Genomic DNA, 19,951 nt, shown 5'->3' with positions numbered 1-19,951 from the left:
CAGGATTTCACGATATCAGGATTGCGAAAATAACAACTGCGGCAATATTTACATCTAAAAAATTCCCGAATGAAGTGCAAATGACGCGACTAGGTGCTTAAAATAAACAACCAAAAAAAACGTAAATCGTATTGTGAATCCTGATTGCACTCGCGTTCATACGATAACCTATACTAAACAACAAAAAACCCGCGAAAAAACGTAAATCGTGGTGTAAATATTTAATAGGCCACCTCTGAGTTGCCTTTTGCCTCTGTGTCAAAACGAGTCTTCGTGCGAAACCATTTATATGAAAATGTGTTCCGCCTACAGGTTCATTTTCATGCATATCAAACTCATTTTGATATGAAAGGTTTTGCTCGTAGACTCGTTTTGAAACAGAGGAACAAGGTAACTCGGAAAATAGGTTATTGCACTGGCATTCATACGATTACCTATACTAAAAAGACACATACATTATCCTTCGGTTGAAAAACAAACAAAAAAAAGTCAAGTAAGACAGTAAACCTTTATATTTCCAGGGTGACTCTATGCTATGATTAGAGACCCTGCTAAAAATAAAATATATATATATATATATATATATATATATATATATATTTAAAAACCTTCAATGCTTAAAAATAAAACTGCTAATAGTGCAAAATAAGGTCCCGAAATCTTACAAAAAGATCCTTAAAGAAGGATAATTCCATGAGTTTGAATATAACGCCAGCTCTTTTGAAAACAACAAAATGCCTCTCGATTATGAAGCAAATTACATTCCTTGTATTTTATATCATATCTTGCAGGGAAGTTCGATGATAACCCAACTATTGCAAAATTTGAGCTGCGTTTCTGATCATTTTGTTAGCGAGTGTAGTATTCTCACGAGCACCTAATTTAATGAAGTCTGGTCCGAATACAACCAGATATGACAATTATTGAGACACAAGATTTCATCCAATAATACTTCTCCGAAAATATGCCCAGTCGAAAATAAGCCCTCCACAAGCCTTTTGAACAAAAATTAGCCCGTAGCTTATTCTCGGAATTTTACAGTATTCCTTTAATATCTTAAGCCAGCAAACTGGGTCAATATTTCACATTCCGCTTCAACCACAGGAAAAAAAAAACACTAAGACCAGTAAGATGACAAACGCTTGCATTTCCTTAATAACAGAAATGAAAAAAAAATTGGTCAGCTGACTAAATTAAGATGTTGCATGACCGCAGTAGTTAATTTTGGATCACGTTCAGGATGTGAGTTAAACGATTATCTTCTCTTTCCTTTTGAACATATAAAAACTTTATAAAGGGCTTATGTAAACTGATATTAACCAACTGAGCGAGGTTTCCGGGGATTAATTTTCTTGGTTACATCGATCCTAAGAAACAACGTGTTTTCATCCAATTTAAATGTTAAAATAATCTGTCCCTGGGGCTTTTAACTCGTTAAAATTTGTATAAAAAAGTTGGAAACCAAACATTACGAATTGTGAACACGAAGGCGACTGAAAGAAGTTCGCCGACAGGCGCTTAAGATATTGTATATTATTATTATTAGTTTTGATTGGGGGATGCGGAAGGGCGGAGGAGTTGGGGAAGGAGAAGTGGATAAGTGGGTCACTTGTCCAAAGAACAATTTGCAGCGCTGCTTGATGAGCGATATCGTAATCATATCATGAATGTGAACAATTTGACAAACTCGCATATAGATGAGGTGCACACTTTAAAACTTCGACTTTTTTTTATTTTCAAGCAAGCCATTTGTTCATTTGTTACTTACGTTGTGACATCAGTATGAAGTTCACTTGGATTCTTTCGGTTACTGTGGTATTCTGCTATTTAACCGTTTTCTCTACCGTAAGTATACGTATTTTTATTTCGAGATGGGTGCAGTTTACAATTTTTTTTATTGATATTAACTCGAGTCGATCGAGCGATCAGTGCTATCCTATGGAAAACTTGTACATGAATCTAAAGCTATTTGCCACCGAAGAAGAAACGCAATTTGACCGAATCTCGCTAGTGTTACATCATAAAACCAGTGTGGTTGGTTGGTTGGTTGGTTGGTATAATAACAGTCGACCTTAGCACGCATTCTATTTTGACGTCCGATGGACACAACTTAATTTCGAGACAACCATGGGAAATCAGAAATTCAAAAGCCCAGCGTCAATTTAGGCCCAATAGCATGGATTCATTGTATTAAGTTGCATCGTTGATTGATTTTATGCGAAGTCAAATTTACCGCCCGAGAGAAAGCATGGATAGTCTAGGATTTATTAAAGAATTCAAAGCCTAGTACTTATCGCTGTATCAGGGTATTGATATCAAGGAATCTTGCCCTCCGTTTATCAGCCATCTAACTAATTCAGTCCCCTAATTGTGTCTTAAGAGAGCAAATGGAGCCCAGCGAAGGTTAATTTTCAAGGGATTTCTGAACCATACATTAAACATCCTTGTAGTCATTTGGCGATTCGCTTCCATTTCCTAGTCGATAATGTTTATATACTGGTATCGAAACACGCATTGGATCGTGAGCGGTCCAAATCTATCCTTTCCTCTGGCCATGGACCACGTATAAGGCGATTAAGCGTAGCTGCTTCTGGTTAAGACTGCGGACGCAGTATAAGTCATCGTAATCGGGTTTTCGATTTGGAAGTAAGAGATTTCTTTTACATTTCGGATATGCTAGTGAAACATTTCTCGATAGAACTAAATTTCGTAGTGCCATCTGTCCGTGTGAAAAAGTAATTTATGTTATATGTTCAATTTGAATTAGTTGTTTCAGTTGTTTGCTCGGCTCCACTAGCCTTTGTGCTATAAACGCTGCCAAGGGTGAATAAAGGTTATATTATTATATTAATAAGTACGAAATTTCGATGTTTACTCAACATTCCTTGTTCTCTTGAAAATTTGGGGATCTGAAAACAAAAGGAAAAATTAAAGCATGTGGCTGTTATTATATTTCTTTTAGCCATGTCGAGAGTTAGCCCTTACTTTGATGAATACTCTAAGTGTTTTCCTATTATATGTAGCAGCTTTTTATTTCCTTGTTTGTTTTATTAGCAGGGAGAAATTATTTACCATCAGACCATGACGCCATCTTGGTTGGAGGCGCATGCGTCATATCTTGACAGTTTTCGTACAGCAACCGCTGGACAGCTGACATTCAACGCAGCCTCAGTGGATCACGCCGTTCTTCTAAAAGTCCCCATGATTCCTCCTGGTGTCTTGAGAAGTTCCACACCGCTGACCATTGAGATAACGGTAGGGAATGAAGTTAGCATCGGAAAAACCTCTGACAGCGATATCAATTATGGTGTATCAGACGGTACCAGATTTATCGGGTTTGAAACGTGCGATAAGAGAAATTATAACTTCAAATCCCCATGTTACGGGATAGAAGGCACGTCTGGCTCTACTCTAACTTCGTTTCGATATACTGCATTTACTCCCAAGCCCATCGACTCTTTCTACCCCGGTCAGTTTGTCTTTACTCTCAAGCTGGATGAACGCTGGGGCTCCTGCTACACTGCGCATGACGGAGGTTACGTGAGGACCGCTGGCTACAACAACCGACTGATGCTCAACAAGGGACTCACTCTTGAAGTTTATAAGGAACACGGAGATACGGTTGGGATCAAGTTCATTAAAGTCGTGATCATACAAGACAATGCGTAGAACGTGGAATGAGGCAAATGATTATGTTCTGTATAATAATTTGATTTGATATTCTGATAACGTAACTGGCCCCTATAACGTTCGATCTGCATTTTCTCATATTTCATTACACGACTAAGCTATATCAGAGGGCCAATAACTATTTTCGGTAGAATAAAATTGCTCTATTGCCGGTTACTGTCTCTTATGGTTTCACCAATCTTGTTCCCAGGCCACCGGTAACCGTTAACGCGCGAGCTCTGGGGACGAAATTGTGGTTTCGCATGACCACTCTTAGAGGTTTTCTAGACTTGTGGTTTTACGGCTTGCCTAAAAAAATAACCTTTTCTTTCTTTTTCTTTCCCTTCCGACTTGTTTTATTTTTGAAAACGACAGACATTTACTGTCGGCTCTCAGCGAGGGGTACACAACTAGCTAATTTGTCAGAATTCATCCTATCATCAAATAAGCATCTTTAAAAGAAGTTTTCTATCTGTATTTTTTTTGTTTTGTTTTTTTTACCGCAGCAATGTTTGAACGTGTGCTTCCCAGAAAATTTCTCGTCAACATTTTCCAGGCATAACAGACACAGCACCTAGATAAATTATATCCGAGTTACGTTAATTTTACATCTGCTTCAAAACTGGTCTTGATGAACACCCTCTCATATGGAAACGTATTCGATTTCCAAGACAATGAACGTACAAACAAATTCCGGAAAATGCTGTTCTTTTCGTCACTGGAAATCTTCAAACCGGAAATTTTCATCGAACGGAAAGTGCCCCTGATCTCCATACGAGTGGTTGCGGATCTACTCTTGTTGAAACAGATATAAATAGCAACTCGGAACTGGCTAAACAGACTTAGATGAGTAGACTCAGTATCATCTACATCTTCAGTGGGAAAGGGGAGGACTTGGGCGGATCGGTGTGGTTTCAAGGTCATATCTACACACCTTCAGTGTATGTAATGGGTGCGGAAAGAGGAGGGGCGGCGTAATTTAGAAAAGCGAGCAGGCGCAACCAGTCAGCAAGAGACTCCGACTTAGACTTACCGTGTGGCACTAATTTTTGCGGGTTCTAATTTTTGCGATTTTAGCGGTTTTTTCGCGATCTGCAAAAGAAAAAACAAAAGGTCTCACGTAAAGAATCTTTGTGCTTCCATTTATTTAAAACGTCTTTTTCGTTCAGAAACAAAACGATGAAAAGTTATTGCTGATCCATTGCCGGAGCAATCAGCCACACAAGAACACGATGTGATTGTCACAGAGTGACACTGATTACTGGATTACTTGTCTTTAACATCTCTACATGTTGTTTTAATTGTAATTTCAATTGATCGAAACTTTCCGAGAAACGAAACAATTAATACTCTGACTTTTTACAATCGCAAATATTAGTTCCCGCAAAATACAAAAAATCGCCGATTCGCAAAAATAAAACTCCCGCAAAAATTTAGTGCAACACGGCGGGTAAACCAGGCTGTGTGGACATGGGTTTTCCGATTCGTGTGGAGAACGGATATTGCTAGCAACAGATCCTTTACGCTCCCCTAAATAACCTGTCTTGGACGCAGTTAAAACGAAAATAGCACTGACCGTTTACACAGTCACATAACGTTTTAAGTAACGTGGAGTGATCGATTATTGCTCGTGTAAAACCAATTCCACAAAATTATCAATTTCACTGCACTTCTCCCTCAGCTTCTGCCAAAAGCTAACTACTTCCTTAAGAATTCAGTCACGCAGTGGCTAAGGCGACAGTCCACAAATATTTGCGTCCAAATGCAAATTTTTCAAACCAGGAGACGGAATTAAGGTACCACGGCGATTGATAAATTGCCGGAACGTTTGTACAATCGTTCATCAATCCAGCCTATCTGGTCCACGATCAAAAAAGAATGGAAATAACTAATACGAACTGAAGAGTAAGCAAGATTATCCAGTAGTTCTTAAGCTCTGTTTCACCGCAACGAAACTCGTAATCGGCCCGGTCAAAGTTAGTTCAGATTACGTATGTCTTGAATAATTAATGAATCAGCGCGAAAAAGTTCGCGTTGTATATCTTAGCAAAGGAACAAAGGCATCCTAGGCCACGTCACTCGATTCTTTAGTATCTGTTGTGAGGTTGAAGAGAGACCGAGGTTGTTTGAGATTTTATTCCTCAGAAGGAATCATGAAGATTTTCTCGATCTTTTGTACCACTGCACTGATATTTATGTGGATTGCTGTGAGTATCTTTGAGACGCTATTAATGATTTTTAAAACCAAGATACAAGTCCGTAATAGGTTTTAGCAAAGCGGTCAGTTTACGAAGCATGTCTAAATCTTTGCAACAAGTTGAGAATTACATTTGGCAAACTGAGCCGCCTACTGTGCTTTCATCGCCTTTTGTAAACTTTTTTCAATTTTACTACAGTAGTAATTTTGTGGAAAACAAGACACTTATCGTTAATGCATTTTGCCGTCTTTGCGAATGTGTCGTTCATATAGCTCTCACGAAAGCTACTGTGTGTCTTTTGGCTTCTTCGTCCCTCTCTCTTGTAAATATCCTTATTTGATTTCAATGCAACCTAAAAGTGCAAAACAAATTTTGGGAATTTGACAAAACATGTTTTACACTCTTCTCGAGGTAGAGATTTGTCTAGGGCAACCTGACTGTAAACGAGATTTTTAATTCAAAGTCACAAAATAAATATAAAATTCAAAACGAGTATTTTCAACGCTTTTCGATTTCAGGTGGAGCGTGCTGCAATTGGAGAAGGTTTTCCGCTGTTAGAATCCTTGAGCTACGCAAAGATGAGATTAAAATCTCTACCGATAACATGTAACATTATAAAACACTCAGTTACCGTAAACACCGGCGGATAAGCCGCACTCGCAGATAAGTCGCACCCCGAGTTTGGCAACTCAAAATTCGGAAAAAAAGATTTTGGAAAGAAATCAAAATAATTCACAAATGGAGTCTTTGAGAAAGACTCTTTTCATGCACATTTCTTGATGAACATTTATTTAACACAAGGTTAGTTAGTGTGCTTATAAATCTGGATGAGTGATATCAGTAAGTTTCCCATTTACGGTCTTTTATGGGCAAGATATCACTGTCATTGCATTTGTAGAGCAAAGAAAACAGTGTACTTCGGGTTCCAGTGATGAAATCCATCCAAGTTTAAATCAATTTCAGCTTGAAAGTTGAAGATTGGAGATATGCCTCCAAGTAAAACGCTTCATATGATAAAGGTTAGTGTAATATACTTTTAGATAGGACCCTACGCGCGCTCTGATTGGTCAAAAACCCACGTTTTACCAGAGTATAAAACAGAAAAAGCGTGTTTTATTGTTTTTCGACACATTACTGTACGGGTCCGCAAATGATCCCAGGACCGCAAATGATCCCGGACCGCAAATGATCCCCAAATTGAACCGCAAATGATCCCGGACCGGAAATGATCCCCATATTGGACCGCAAATGATCCCGATCAAAAAATAAGGAATGGCATGGATGGTGGGATGGTGTGGATAGGGAATTGGCGCACGTGAATACCGATGTTTTTATTAAAGCCATCTTATAATTATAATGGCTTACAACTTGATTTTTTTTTTTCTTTTTTTTTTTTTTTTTTGCATACTTTCGACTAAACTTTGCTGCTAACTACGATGTTATGAATATCACCACTCAATCATCAAAACACGACTTGGCTTACATTTCTTTGCAATTGTCAGTAAAATTATGATCAGTGCAACACACGCTACATATCCTCCTTTGTTAAACATTGATATTTCGGTGTTTTTAGTTAAATCACATTTTATCGACCATTAACTCCACTCGTCTAAAGTTTTAAACTAACCATGAAGCAACTATTATGGAAGACGCTGTCACCTGAGTAGACCCACAGGCCTACAACGCTTCATCACTCTGTAAAACATCTAGTGTGTAGCACTGGAAATTTGAACAAATTTATTTTGTAATTTTCACTTGGTCGTATTTTGGCTTTAATCCCTCGGGAATGACTACTTGAGTATTCTAAGAAGCCAAAATTCCAAGCTATAGTTATGAAGTTCAACTTCATGACCAAGCAAGGCCAAGGCTTGCACTTAGTTTTGTCAATTAGCTGTTTGATAGATGTTTGATACTATCGCCACCGGCATTTCGAGAACGTTTACAAGTATGTGTTTTTCTAAGACTTCCAATTCAATAGATCGTCTTCATGTGACATGTTTTTATCCTCATCAGGCATAAGAGGCGGTATATTTATTCACTTCACTTCACTTAGCTTCTTTGTGCCTCGTGGCACATAAGGCCTCCACAGAATGCCTCCAATTTTCTCTGTTGGCTGCAGCAGCTCTTGCCTCATCCCATGTACGCCATCCTGCGCTGTTCCTCTCTCTCTCGACTGTTCTTCGCCAGGTGGTCTTAGGCCTTTCTCTCTTCCTTTTTCCTTCAGGTGTCCATGATAGGGCTATGTCGGTATGGCTGTTTCTGTTTTGTCGTAGGACATGCCCTATCATCTTCCATCTTCTCCTCTTAACCTCTTCACTAAGGAACTTCGTCTCTGCCTTCTCAAGGAGCTCTCTAGTGGTAACGTGATCTTGCCATTTTATTTTGAGAATCCTCCTGAGGCATTTGTTGTGAAACACATCTATTCGTTGGTCATCTCCCATGTTCATCTTCCATGTCTCACATCCATACAGTAGCACCGGTACAACTAAGGTTTTAAACAGTCTAAGCTTGGTCCTCTTCATGATGTTCCTTGAGTTCCATATTCTTTTGAGTCTGGCAAATGTGCCTCTCGCCTTGGACAGCCTGTTTTTCAGATCTTTCATTCCTCCTCCCTCCTTACAAATGGTAGCCCCCAGATAATTAAACTCCTCAATTTCGCCGATATCTTGCCCATCTACTGCAACCTTCTCCTGACTCTTCCCGTTGATCCTCATCACCTTTGTCTTTCCTTTGTTGATTTTCAGCCCGACCCGTCTTGCTTCCTCATTCATTTTAGTAGTCTTGTTCTGTATATGCTGTTTAGTAGAAGACAAAAGCGCCACATCATGTGCAAAATCTAGGTCATCGAGTTTAGATGTAAAGTTCCACCTGATTCCGTTTTCTCCTTTTCCTACAGTCCTTCTCATAATCCAATCCATAGCTATCAAGAATAGAAATCCAGACATATTGCATCCTTGCTTGACGCCTGTTTTGATGCTGAACCACTCACATGCTTCTGCCTGATCTTCTACAGCACAATTGAAGTCTTCGTAGAACACTTTTACCATCCTTACTGTCTTGTTCGGGATTCCATATTTCCGCATAATTAACCATAGACTTTCACGGTGGATGGAATCAAATGCTTTTTCAAAGTCTATGAAGTTAATATATAAGCTTGCCTGCCACTCGTTTGCTTGTTCAATGATGTTCCTTAATATGAAAATCTGTTCTGTTGTTCCCCTGCCTTTTCTATACTCTGCTTGCTCGTTCCTCAGTCTGATATCAACTCCATTCTGTATTCGATCAATCACAATCCGTCCAAGTATTTTGCCGACTACTGAAAGTAGAGTAATTCCCCTCCAGTTCTTACATTCTTTGAGGTTTCCCTTCTTTGGCAATTTGATGATCAACCCTCTTTTCCATTTGTCCGGGATCTTTTCAAGTTTCCATACTTTCTCCAGTAGCTGATGCACTTTCGTTGCCGAGAATTCCTTGTGCGCCTTTAACAATTCAGCCGTGATGGAGTCGACGCCTGGAGATTTCCCATTCTTTAAACGCTCAATTGCTACTTTTATCTCGCCAATTGTTGGTTCAGTGATCGCGATTTCTTCAATCAATTCGCCTAGCTCGAACTCACATTCATCTTCCATTGTTATAGGATCTGTTGGTTCTTCTCTGTTCAGTACTTCTCTAAAATGCTCTGTCCATCTTGCCTGCATTTCTTTCTTTCCGCTCACGAGATTACCGCTCTTATCAAGGATGGCTGTGCTGCTCTTAGGTCTTTCATTGCATAGCACTTTCGTCAATCCGTATAATTTTCTCATTTTTTGTTTTCTTGCAGCATCCTCTGCCTCACTTGCGATGCCATCCATCCACTTCCTTTTATCACTCCTTATGCTCTTCATAACTTCTTTACTCTTTTCCTTGTATTCTGTTCTTAGTCGTTTCTTGATCCTCTCTGAACGAGTACTTAGAATCTTCTTGTTTATCTCTTTTCTTTGGTCAATAAGCGCCCATGATTCTTCTGTTATCCATGGCTTTCTTTTCTTCCTAGGACGGCCTAATACTTCATCTGCTGTCTTCGTGTATGCTTCTTTCATTATATGAAACTCCTTTTCTATTTCGTCCTCCTCCTCTCCATCCGGTGACTCCTCTTCCAACGCCTGATATCTATTCTGCAAAGTGATCATAAAGGTTTCCAAAACGTTCTTTTCTTTCAACTTGTTGGTGTCATACCTTGCCCTTATACTTCCCTGTTCTTTGGGTTGTTGTTTTCTTAGTCTTAGCTTCACTTTCATGCATACAAGATGGTGATCGCTTCCAATGTCTGCTGATCTATAGACTCTGGTGTCAATTACTGAGTTACGAAACTTCTTGTTTATCAGCACATGGTCTATTTGATTTCTCGTTTTTCCATCCGGCGATACCCAGGTGGCTTTGTGAATATCTCTATGTGGAAACCACGTTCCTGTTATTATCAGTTCATTCATATCACAAAATTCGCAAAGTCTTTCTCCATTGTCGTTCATTCTCCCAATGCCTTGTCTACCCATGATTCTCTCATAACCTCAGTTGTCTTCACCGACCTTTGCGTTCATATCACCTGTGATTACCAGCATATCATGTTCTTTTTTGTTATTCAACACATCCTGTAGTCTCTCGTAGAATTCGTCCTTTACAGACTCTTCTGCATCCTCTATTGGTGCATATACATGTACAATCGTCATCTTAACATGCTTGGAATAGAACCTGGCTGTAATTATCCTTTCGCTTATTGGTGTCCAATCTATGAGTGATCTTGCTGCGAATCTGGTCATCAGTATTCCTACTCCGCCTCTGTGGTTGTCATCTTCTCTGCCAGAGTATATGATAGTGTCTCCCCCCTCCAGTACTGCTTTTCCTTGTCCTGTCCAATGTGTCTCACTAATTCCCATGATTTCAATACCTCTCTTCTTCATCTCTCTTGATGCCTGTGCTATGTTTCCACTCTGGTATAGCGTTCTCACGTTCCAGTTTCCTATCTTCATGACGTTCTTTGTGTGGACTGGTGATCTCATCTGCCCAAGGGCCTCCGTTTGGCTTTCACCCCCATGCGTCATCGATCCTCTCATGGTGTGAGGAGTGACCACGACGTCCCCCAGATCATTTGAAATTATTCTGCTTCTGGTTTCGGTAATAATATGTTTTTTACAGGAGCGGGTTATCAGCCCGCAGCCCAACCCCCAACCTGGAGGACCAGGGAGCCTCTTCGTCTGACCCCTACCCTTTGACCTGTTCGGCATGGGTGACCCTACCAGGTGCACATGGCACCCGCCGACATAGCTCTAGGGGTCACTGGGGCACGCAAACCACTCCACCACGATCAGGTGATGACTCCATATCTGTTTACAATTAGCGTGCTTCGTTTGGAAACCAGAGCATTTTGAATTTCAGGGTTATGAAGCTGGCGTGACACAAGGCTACGATTGAGTTTGTTGAAAAATATATACTTATCTCATGATTTTGAGCCTTTCTAGAAGTTAGAGCATTAGGAAAAGTACTTATATAAATGCTTGTTTGTTTAGTACTGATAATCAGTCGCCTAGAAAGCCAAAGTAAGTTCCAGATGTTTACACTATATTCCGGCCGCCATATTGGTGTACCACGGATGTACGTACACCAACATGGCGTTTTCTTACTGGACTCTGTAAATTTCTGGGAAACATTTGCGACGAATATCTGAAGTTTGGGGAAACGCACAGGCCTAAAACTTGGGGAAGTGTCTTATTTAGTTATCTTCTACAGCGTACATCACAATTTCTTACCTTTTTCCATTGGTTGGTTTTGGATTTTTTTTTTTTTTTTTTGTTTATTGCGTGACGGTGAAAACGATCTGTACCCTTCGAAGAACAAAACAGCAACTGTGGAATATTTTTTTTGCAAAATGATAAAATATGTTTTTTAGTTCATTATTTTTGTACATGTTCTCACCTTCCTCCGATATAAATCCATGCCATTCCTTATTTTTTGATCGGGATCATTTGCGGTCCAATATGGGGATTATTTGCGGTCCGGGATCATTTGCGGACCCGTACATTACACCTATATCATGAAGCAAATGACGAAGCCTAAGCCGTGTATTACACAGTGATAAAACACTCCAGACATTTGAGAACACTCGAGAACTGTAGAAAACACTCGCCTGCGGCTCGTGTTGTCTATACATTTCCCTCGTGTTCTCAAATGCCCGTCGTGTTTTATCACAGTGTAATACACGGTTTAGGTTCTTTTATTTGTTAAATAAAACATTATTCTACGTTCGACCTTTCCTCTTTTTCTCATTCGCTATAACGATCTTTCACTGCAGGAGAAATTGATTTACCACTAGACTATTACTCCATCTTGGTTGGAGGCGCATGCGTCCTACATTGACAGTTCTCATTCATTTACCAAAGAACAGCTCACATTCAACGCAAACTCAGTTGATAACGCCGCTCTTGTAAAAGCTCCCATGATTCCTGCTGGTGCCTTGCAATATTCCGCTCCGCTGACCGTGAAAATTGTAGTCTCACATGATGTGAGTATCGGAACAAAAGAGGACAGCGATACCGCATATGGTGTGTCTGACGGGATAAGATTTGTCGGGTTTCATATGGAAGATAAAATGGGGTATTCAGGCTTTGCGCCATGTAATGGAAAAGAGGGTTTGTCCGGTACGCAATTGACTGTCGGTAAATATACCAGCTTGACACCCAGACCCAGCGACTCTTTCTACCCCGGCCGGTTTGTCTTCACCCTCAAGCTGGATGAACGCTGGGGCTCGTGTTACACTGCGCATGACGGAGGTTTCGTGAAGACCACTGGTTACAACAACCGATTGATGCTCAACAAGGGACTCACTCTCGAGGTTTATAAAGAGGGAAAAAAAGAGGGGGTTGGGATCAAGTTCATTGAAGTCACCGTTATACAAGATGCTTAGCGAAAAGAGAACAGCTTATCAGAAAAGCACCGAAGGATTGTGTAACATGCAATCAAACAAAAGAAAAAAAGTAATAGAAATGATTAAATCATGGTTAATTACACTGCATTAAGTTCAGGAATAGGCCAGGGATAATTCAGGTACATTATGCGGTCTAATCGATGATTTACAATGAAAATTTATGTCACGATATACGCTTGCTGAAATAAATAAGCAAATAATAAAAAAATGGTATTCAAAGAAACATGGAGTACCTCATGTATTTTCCCCCGTTATACGTTTTGAACGGAATTAAATTGAATTCCGTTGTTTTTTTTTTTCTCTTCCTCGCTCAAACTGTTTACTGAAAACCTCCTTTCAGGGGCTTTGAGGAACGAGCGCCAGCGATCATTTATTTCAAGTGAACAAGAGATAGTTCAGGGATTAATTTGAGGGGAAAAGAGCATCTCTGCTATAAAGGGAAATTGGTTAAAGGTAGGCATGGGGTTTGTTTAATGGTGGGAGGGAAAATAGGACTTTTTTAGGAATCAAGAAAACCTGTATCTTTAGCTCCGGGAGGCCCTCGTTCTCAAGGCAAGGACACTAAAAAGATTTTCCACATGGGGCTCCCAAATTCTAGCTTCACAGGTAGCATCTCTATTCAAGAGGATTTCAACTGAACGTTATCGCGATCTCTGCCTGCTTTTTTAACGACTTAATTGATAAGTTCCATCTAAACGAAGCTATGTCAACTGAGATTAAAGCCATTTTCCTGATTGACCAAAGCCTGTGTCGACTCTGTCGGGCCAAGTGGTCCACACAACGGGAGCTTATCCCGGTTGTTGTAGGATGAAGCGACTAGGAGTATTTCCTATTTTCTTTGGACGGGATGCTAAGTTACCCTCCGCCATTTAACTCCCCAGTAGCCATTTACACACTTGTGTCCGGTGGAGAGAGGCAATGTGAGAGCAACCATTCGGCCACCGCGCTTCCCACGGACGAAACGATATTTTTTTAAGTAACAGAAACACTAAAGAAAGTAAAAACAAACCGAGAATAAACAGTAATGATTACTATTGAGGAAGCTGGTTAAGAAGGATTACGATCGGACTTAAATTAATACTTTTCATAAGTGTCACCGTCTTCTAAGTCATTTATCAGTTTCTGATGTGAAATATATATGAAATAATTCATATTTGAACTGCGGTTGCAGATGAAAGTGAAGAATGATCATCGCAGTAAATTTTCCAATCTAAGCAATTGGAAAGAAGAAGCCTGAAAAAATCAGGGCTTCAACGAACAGTTGGTAGAACATCGCACCGGTATTCGCGGAGGTATTCGCGGAGGTATTCGCGGAGGTATTCGCGGAGGTATTCGCTGGCGGAGGTATTCGCGGAGGTCACAGGTTCGAATCCCGTTGAAGCCCTGATTTTTTCAGGCTTCTTCTTTCCAGTTGCTTAGATTGGAAAATTTACTGCGATGATCATTCTTCACTTTCATCTACAACCGCAGGTCAAATATGAATTATTTCCTATATATTTCACATCATTTCACTCCTCACGGGAAGATATGAACTCAATTAATTGACCTCGCTCCCAATATGTGGCTTCATCGGCTCAGTTGTTAGAGCATCGCACCAGTATTCGCGGAGGTCATGGGTTCGAATCCCGTTGAAGCCCTGATTTTTTCAGGCTTCTTCTTTCCAATTGCTTAGATTGGAAAATTTCCTGCGATGATCATTCTTCACTTTTATCAGTTTCTATTACCATTCGGAACAAATGGCATGTCTATTTCTTGTTTATGAAACTGATCATCTGTGTCATACGCACAAATCCCATACAAAATTGATTTTCGTACGTTGTATTAGGGAATGCTCTGAATCACACATAAGCGCTCAACAAACTTTTCGCTATTAAAGCTTCGCATAAACAGGAGGGCAGGGTGTACAAGGCCAGTTATTTTTTTTTATTCCTGATAATTTCTGAGCGCAAATCTTTGTTTAACTAACTGTGTATCAAAGTTCTCCTCGCCGTAGTTTGTTGCCTCAAAATTATAATGAAACAGTAAACTAGAGTGATCTATCAGACAGGGTTAATAGCAACGTTTATTTAAACACGATGAAAATTACAGCAGAGCTCATGTGGTCGTGTATTGCTGGTTTTCAGTGTCACGCAATTCAAAATAGATCAAAATAAAAATCAAAACCGGTCAATAGCTAAAGTCCAGAATCTGGGAAATGAAAGAAGGTAAATATGCAAAGACTCTCGCCAAAATTCTGGTCACAGCAATTTTTCTTATGCGGATATGCGGAGAAATTTTTTACCCAAATTTATCGAGATTTGTATGAGGGGTGGTGAATGGTACCCAGAAAATCGTGGATCTCGGAAATTTTTGATCCGATCTCGAAATCTCGGAAGCTTTTCTGACGAGTCACGAAGTCTCGTTTTTCATGTGTTTCTTTCGGTCTCGGAGTCTCGAATATTTTTCGCAAGGTCTCAGAGTCTCGGATTTGCATTTTTAGCAGAGGTTCTCCGGGGAGGTATCGCATTGAGCGAGCAGAGTCAGTGTTGCTGAGATTAAGCATGGCGTTTAAGCAAACCGAGAACGGCTGCAAATACGGAACTTTTACTTTTCTTTACTTTTGCTGCTCTTATTCATTCTCGTCTCCAGTGCTACTGGTCTTAAAAAATCGTTAACGGAGGCTTTGGGAACGAGAATGTCTCCATTATATTCACTCAGCCCGCGCGCATGCTCATTTGATCAGGTTTCCGCTGACAATAACCATGCGCACGCTTTGATGCTGAAATCGCACGAAAACATGGTCGATGGACTGTATTTTTAGCCGGTTAAGTCAAAGAATTCAAGTAACTCGATTTAGAATTTATAAGTGGTTAGCATAAGGACGTGCGATGGTAGTCTGGAATATACCGCCATGTCTAAGACGGTGTATTCTAAGCTATTGTAGAATACCGTTTCGCAGAACAAACACAATATTTTACTGTTATGGTCTTTGCAATAAAGGAACACTGCGTCAACTGGAGAACTTCTGGAGGTCGTAGAAAATACAAATGTAGATATAGCCTCTAAATAAGACGTCTTAAAGAAAACGATTAACTGCATGCTTACTTTAATTTGCTTTACTTACATTATGTAGTGTTCTTACCATGTGTTTGGTAAATCAACGATTTGTTCTCCTCGTCCTTTGTGGTAAGTTACTTCACATTCGTGAGTCGTGCGCCGTGTCGCCTTCGAGGGCAAGCTAAACACTTAACTGTCACAGCAGTTGACCTGCACCTCTTTAGATTGAACCTCTGTTTTGATTCGTTCTTGTTAATCTGCAACTCTTTTGGTCTTTGGGCTATGGGTATTGTTTGTGTTGTTAACCTGTTTTAATTTTTTTATTGTTTCGTTTGGCCAATTATAAAGAACTTTATAAACGGTGCAGATCGCCCCTTTAACAGTGCCTCTGTCTGCCAGGGAACTTTACAAAATGCTCAGTAGGGGTTAACATGCGTCGAACTCCTCGTCCTTGCATGTTAAGCCACTTGACATGTGAAGACTTAACTTTCACACCACATTTTACATACAGCGAGCTTCCCTCAGCACATAGACCTGTCGGCTGAACAAACGATGCAGTTTTTTTGCAGCCATCTGCTTATTTTCAGTGGTGCTGCCTGCTCGTCTACAAAAGCTTACAAACACTAGTCAAACTTGTTCCAGTATTGAGCCTAGGTTTTCATCCATTTCGCGGTCGAAATTATCGTTTTACCACGTTACTCACACAGGTGGCCTGTGCAAGAAAATAATTTGCCGGCGAATTTGTTCACGCCATGACAGCCGGTCACTATGATGCTTCATTAGTCTTTCATTGCGCGGTTAAAATACAAGCTAATACAGTTTTAGAGTAAAAGCCTTACAAACACACAAGCAAATGCATATGTAGACCTCCTTAATCGATACTTACGAATAGCAAGAGCTAGTCAAGAAACATCTTTTTTTTTTCTGGAGACACGAGAATAATAAGCCCGGGCGTCTTCATGAATAATCATGTATGAATAATTACAAAGTTTACAATTTACTTACATTTACATTTTCGCCGTTTCTTGTCCTCCACCCTCTCCTCGTCCATAACGTGTTATATCAACCAGTACGGAAGGCCAAACAATATTTAGCAGCTGAAGCTAGATCGCGTAGTAAGCTCGAGAGACTAACGGATGATCGCCGATGAGAAGCTATGAGATGTTTAAAGCTAGTTGACCGGAAGTTGATGACAGCGCGTGACCTCGAAAGTAGTTAAAAGTCGGGTCGAGATAGGCCGTAAAAAGGTCGAAATGTTAATGCATAACTAAATAGTTAGCGTTTATCTGTGACTGCTATTTTGGTAGTTCAAATAAACTACAAGTTATTGATTGTATAATAGTTTTAACTACTTCCCTAAATGAGATCCAGTTTCAAGCGACCAAGAGCGCACGAATCTCACGTCTCGGGCTCGGAGTTTTGCATAATTAAGGTCTCGGGCTCGGTTTTCTCTGCACTGAGTCTCGGACTCGGATTTTCCGAAATCGTTCAAGTTTCGGTCTCGAATTTTTAAACAACGGTCTCGGGGTCTCGGCAAGTCTTGGATTTTACCATTCGCCACCCCTTGTATGGCGACGCCATGTTGGTGCCCATCCGTATGGGCACCAACATGGCGGCCGGAAATCAACAGAAACATCTGTCACTGAGTTTTGCTACAAAAGCGTGAATTTATCCCTCGAGGAACTCTAAAACACTAAAATAATACTTTTTCTAAGTCATGAACTGTTCAGATAGCCAAGTTCCCCGAAATAAGTCACTTTTTTAACCATCATGGTATCTGTCTAGGCCGTCATGTAAATGCCGCGTCAAGCAAAAGTTTAGAAATTCAAGCGTTGTTTATCACAAAACCAAGAACCCATTCGGAGTGAAAATTTGTATGAATATTAGTTTTCAGCTGCTCTTATACACCATTTAAGTAAAATCTCAGGAAGATCAATAGTTTTGTAGTCCGAATTTTAGTGACGTCATGTGAAAACCAGCTATAAAATAAAGTCCTAATAGACCCTTTACACGATCCGGTCACATGGTACGGAATTAATTATGCTGGGACGCAAGTTACACAGTGAGACTTCCAAAACAAAGGAACTCTTACCAGTCCAGCCCGACGTTCCTTTGTTTTGGAAGTCCCACTGCGTAACTTGTGTCCCAACGTAATTAATTCCATACCATGTGACCGGATCCTACAAAGGGCCTATTCCTAAGATCACTGAAAACGGAACGCCCAAGCAACTCTCACTAAAAATCAGCTGCAAAAACCTTGTATTGTATTTCTATCGGACCTTTGGTATTCTCTCAAGTCACTGTTCTTAAAATAGCGAACAGTCAGAGTCACTTCCTTTTGTTTTATTACTTTTTTGCCAACCACGAGGTGTCCTGACTGCAATTGTTTACAGTTGCCATGGTTATAACCTTTGTTCTTTTGATTTTATGCAAACGAGGTTCTCAATGAACAAACACTCGTCTTCAGCAACATGCAGTAATGCGCGTAACGTGGAAAGTATCTCTGGGCGAGATTCCCCCAGATTGTGAGTCGATTCTGAAGTCAGGATAACGCTTCATCCTTCAGGGGAGACAATGCCTGATTCTGACAATCCGCGCTCTTACGTTCGCCCGGTGCCTTTGCCCATTCCTTCACATCAAGGCTTAAAGATCACAGCTCGAAATGCGAAAATGTACACTTGCGAAGTTCCGGCTCGGCGAGAAGTCGCTAGGGAAAATTATGAACGACGAAGACACCAGATGAGCAAATGTGGTTATCGATCGGTCATTTACAAGCCGTATCAACCGGTTGGGGAGGTATACCTGGATGATAAGAAGCTTATTTTGAATGCGCTGGGACAGGAACAAACCGAACAAGATGACCAGGTAAGATCGATTGTATTTTATATTTTTCCTTGCCAGTGCTGAACTAGAGTTTTATCGGTTAAATGCAAGAAGTAGCTACATTGAAACTTAACATCTGCGCTTTCGAGGGCCTTTTTAAGAAGTCTATTAACTAAATTGACTCGCTCTAACCGTAGTAACTAAATAAACTTGAGTGAATAAATTTGTCAACGATTTCGTTTGTAGACAAATACGCGACTGTTTGCGATGTGAGGTAATTTATCACGATCGACATCTCAAGTTTTGTTCAACGAGATGCGAGTTTCAATAAATGATTTAGAGTGCCAAATAAGCCATTAATGTTTTGATGTTGTGGACGTCTGAATTCAAATTGATCCGAATAACTTTGACGGCTATTTATCATTTATATGTTTTCGTCTGGAATAAGTTCAATATTGAGAAGATACTCAGATCACACTATTATAAACAAGGAAGTGAATTGCGACTTTAGCAGCAGCAAAATAGATGAAGCGAATCTTTGTGCCAAATAACTCGGGATTTGGAGAATTAATCGTATCGCTAAATTTTCATGCATAATTAAATTTTATAGGCAGATGTTCTGGTCGAGTACCTTCCTAATTGCCTAATTGTTGCCCAATATCTGAACATTTAAAAATATTTCATCGTGCTCGCGATTTCTCGATTTGCTTTCTGCGTCTTTGACTTCCCAAAGTACCTGTCGCCTTCATTGTTTGATTATTTTTACAACATAATTCGATTTATAAAACGGTTACATTTGGAGCGCGTGCTTTAGGTTCCATTTGCTCTCACAGTGCATTTCGTCCCGTTTGGATCACGATAAATAGCATATGCTTGCTCTGATCTCTGAGTAAATGAAAACTCATACTGTTTGTTTAAGTGGTCAATTTAACATGAACACGGAGCTAAAAAAGTTTCTTGAGTGAAGGCCGCGACAATTACTCCAATGAAATTGCATGAATTATAAATGCGGCTTTGCAAGTTGACACTTTGTCAACATTATATCCTGGATTATGATATCGCTTGCTCTTCATAAATAAAGATTCAGTTGGACATTATGAATTCATGAAAAAACTAAGAGCAATAATTAGAATCATGACATTTGTTCAGGGATCATGGCAAATTATTCAGTCTGCATGACTCACTGGTCATGCATTAATATGACTATTATTATACATAAACTAGTAGAAACTGTTGCATCATTCATGAAATTATCTCTTGGAGTTCA

The 19,951-nt window shown here is 40.0% G+C and overlaps 5 protein-coding genes across 6 annotated transcripts in view; 3 read left to right on the top strand and 2 right to left on the bottom strand.

The window, feature by feature from the left end:
- The first annotated feature begins 1,324 nt into the window (after positions 1-1,324).
- LOC145494927 (uncharacterized) lies at positions 1,325-5,883 on the top strand. The gene is made up of 2 exons (XM_081474493.1): positions 1,325-1,845; positions 3,055-5,883. The coding sequence occupies exons 1-2, from the start codon at positions 1,783-1,785 to the stop codon at positions 3,667-3,669; spliced, it is 678 nt and encodes a 225-aa protein (XP_081330619.1). The 5' UTR covers positions 1,325-1,782; the 3' UTR covers positions 3,670-5,883.
- On the bottom strand, positions 4,049-10,399 carry LOC145494285 (uncharacterized). The gene is made up of 3 exons (XM_081473728.1): positions 8,042-10,399; positions 4,703-4,761; positions 4,049-4,103 (listed from the first exon to the last, which is right to left on the bottom strand). The coding sequence occupies exons 1-3, from the start codon at positions 10,397-10,399 to the stop codon at positions 4,049-4,051; spliced, it is 2,472 nt and encodes an 823-aa protein (XP_081329854.1).
- A 15-nt stretch (positions 10,400-10,414) lies between these two features.
- On the bottom strand, positions 10,415-10,945 carry LOC145494284 (protein CFDP2-like). The gene has a single exon (XM_081473726.1). It carries the CDS (start codon positions 10,943-10,945, stop codon positions 10,415-10,417), a length of 531 nt encoding a protein of 176 aa, XP_081329852.1.
- Positions 10,946-11,667: 722 nt separating this feature from the next.
- On the top strand, positions 11,668-14,061 carry LOC145494454 (uncharacterized). The gene has a single exon (XM_081473925.1). It carries the CDS (start codon positions 12,337-12,339, stop codon positions 12,802-12,804), a length of 468 nt encoding a protein of 155 aa, XP_081330051.1. The 5' UTR covers positions 11,668-12,336; the 3' UTR covers positions 12,805-14,061.
- A 1,666-nt stretch (positions 14,062-15,727) lies between these two features.
- The window catches only part of LOC145495827 (uncharacterized), a 43,991-nt gene continuing 39,767 nt past the window's right edge, over positions 15,728-19,951 (top strand). For both annotated transcript variants that reach the window (XM_081475413.1, XM_081475412.1), the window contains exon 1: positions 15,728-18,726. In XM_081475413.1, the coding sequence (XP_081331539.1) occupies positions 18,436-18,726 (291 nt within the window). In that variant the 5' untranslated portion in view covers positions 15,728-18,435. The remainder of the gene's footprint in view (positions 18,727-19,951) is intronic.

The sequence above is a fragment of the Orbicella franksi genome, chromosome 8 (genome assembly GCF_964199315.1).
Source record: "Orbicella franksi chromosome 8, jaOrbFran1.1, whole genome shotgun sequence".
Taxonomy (NCBI): domain Eukaryota; kingdom Metazoa; phylum Cnidaria; class Anthozoa; order Scleractinia; family Merulinidae; genus Orbicella; species Orbicella franksi.
This window is presented reverse-complemented; position numbering and strand designations above follow the sequence as displayed.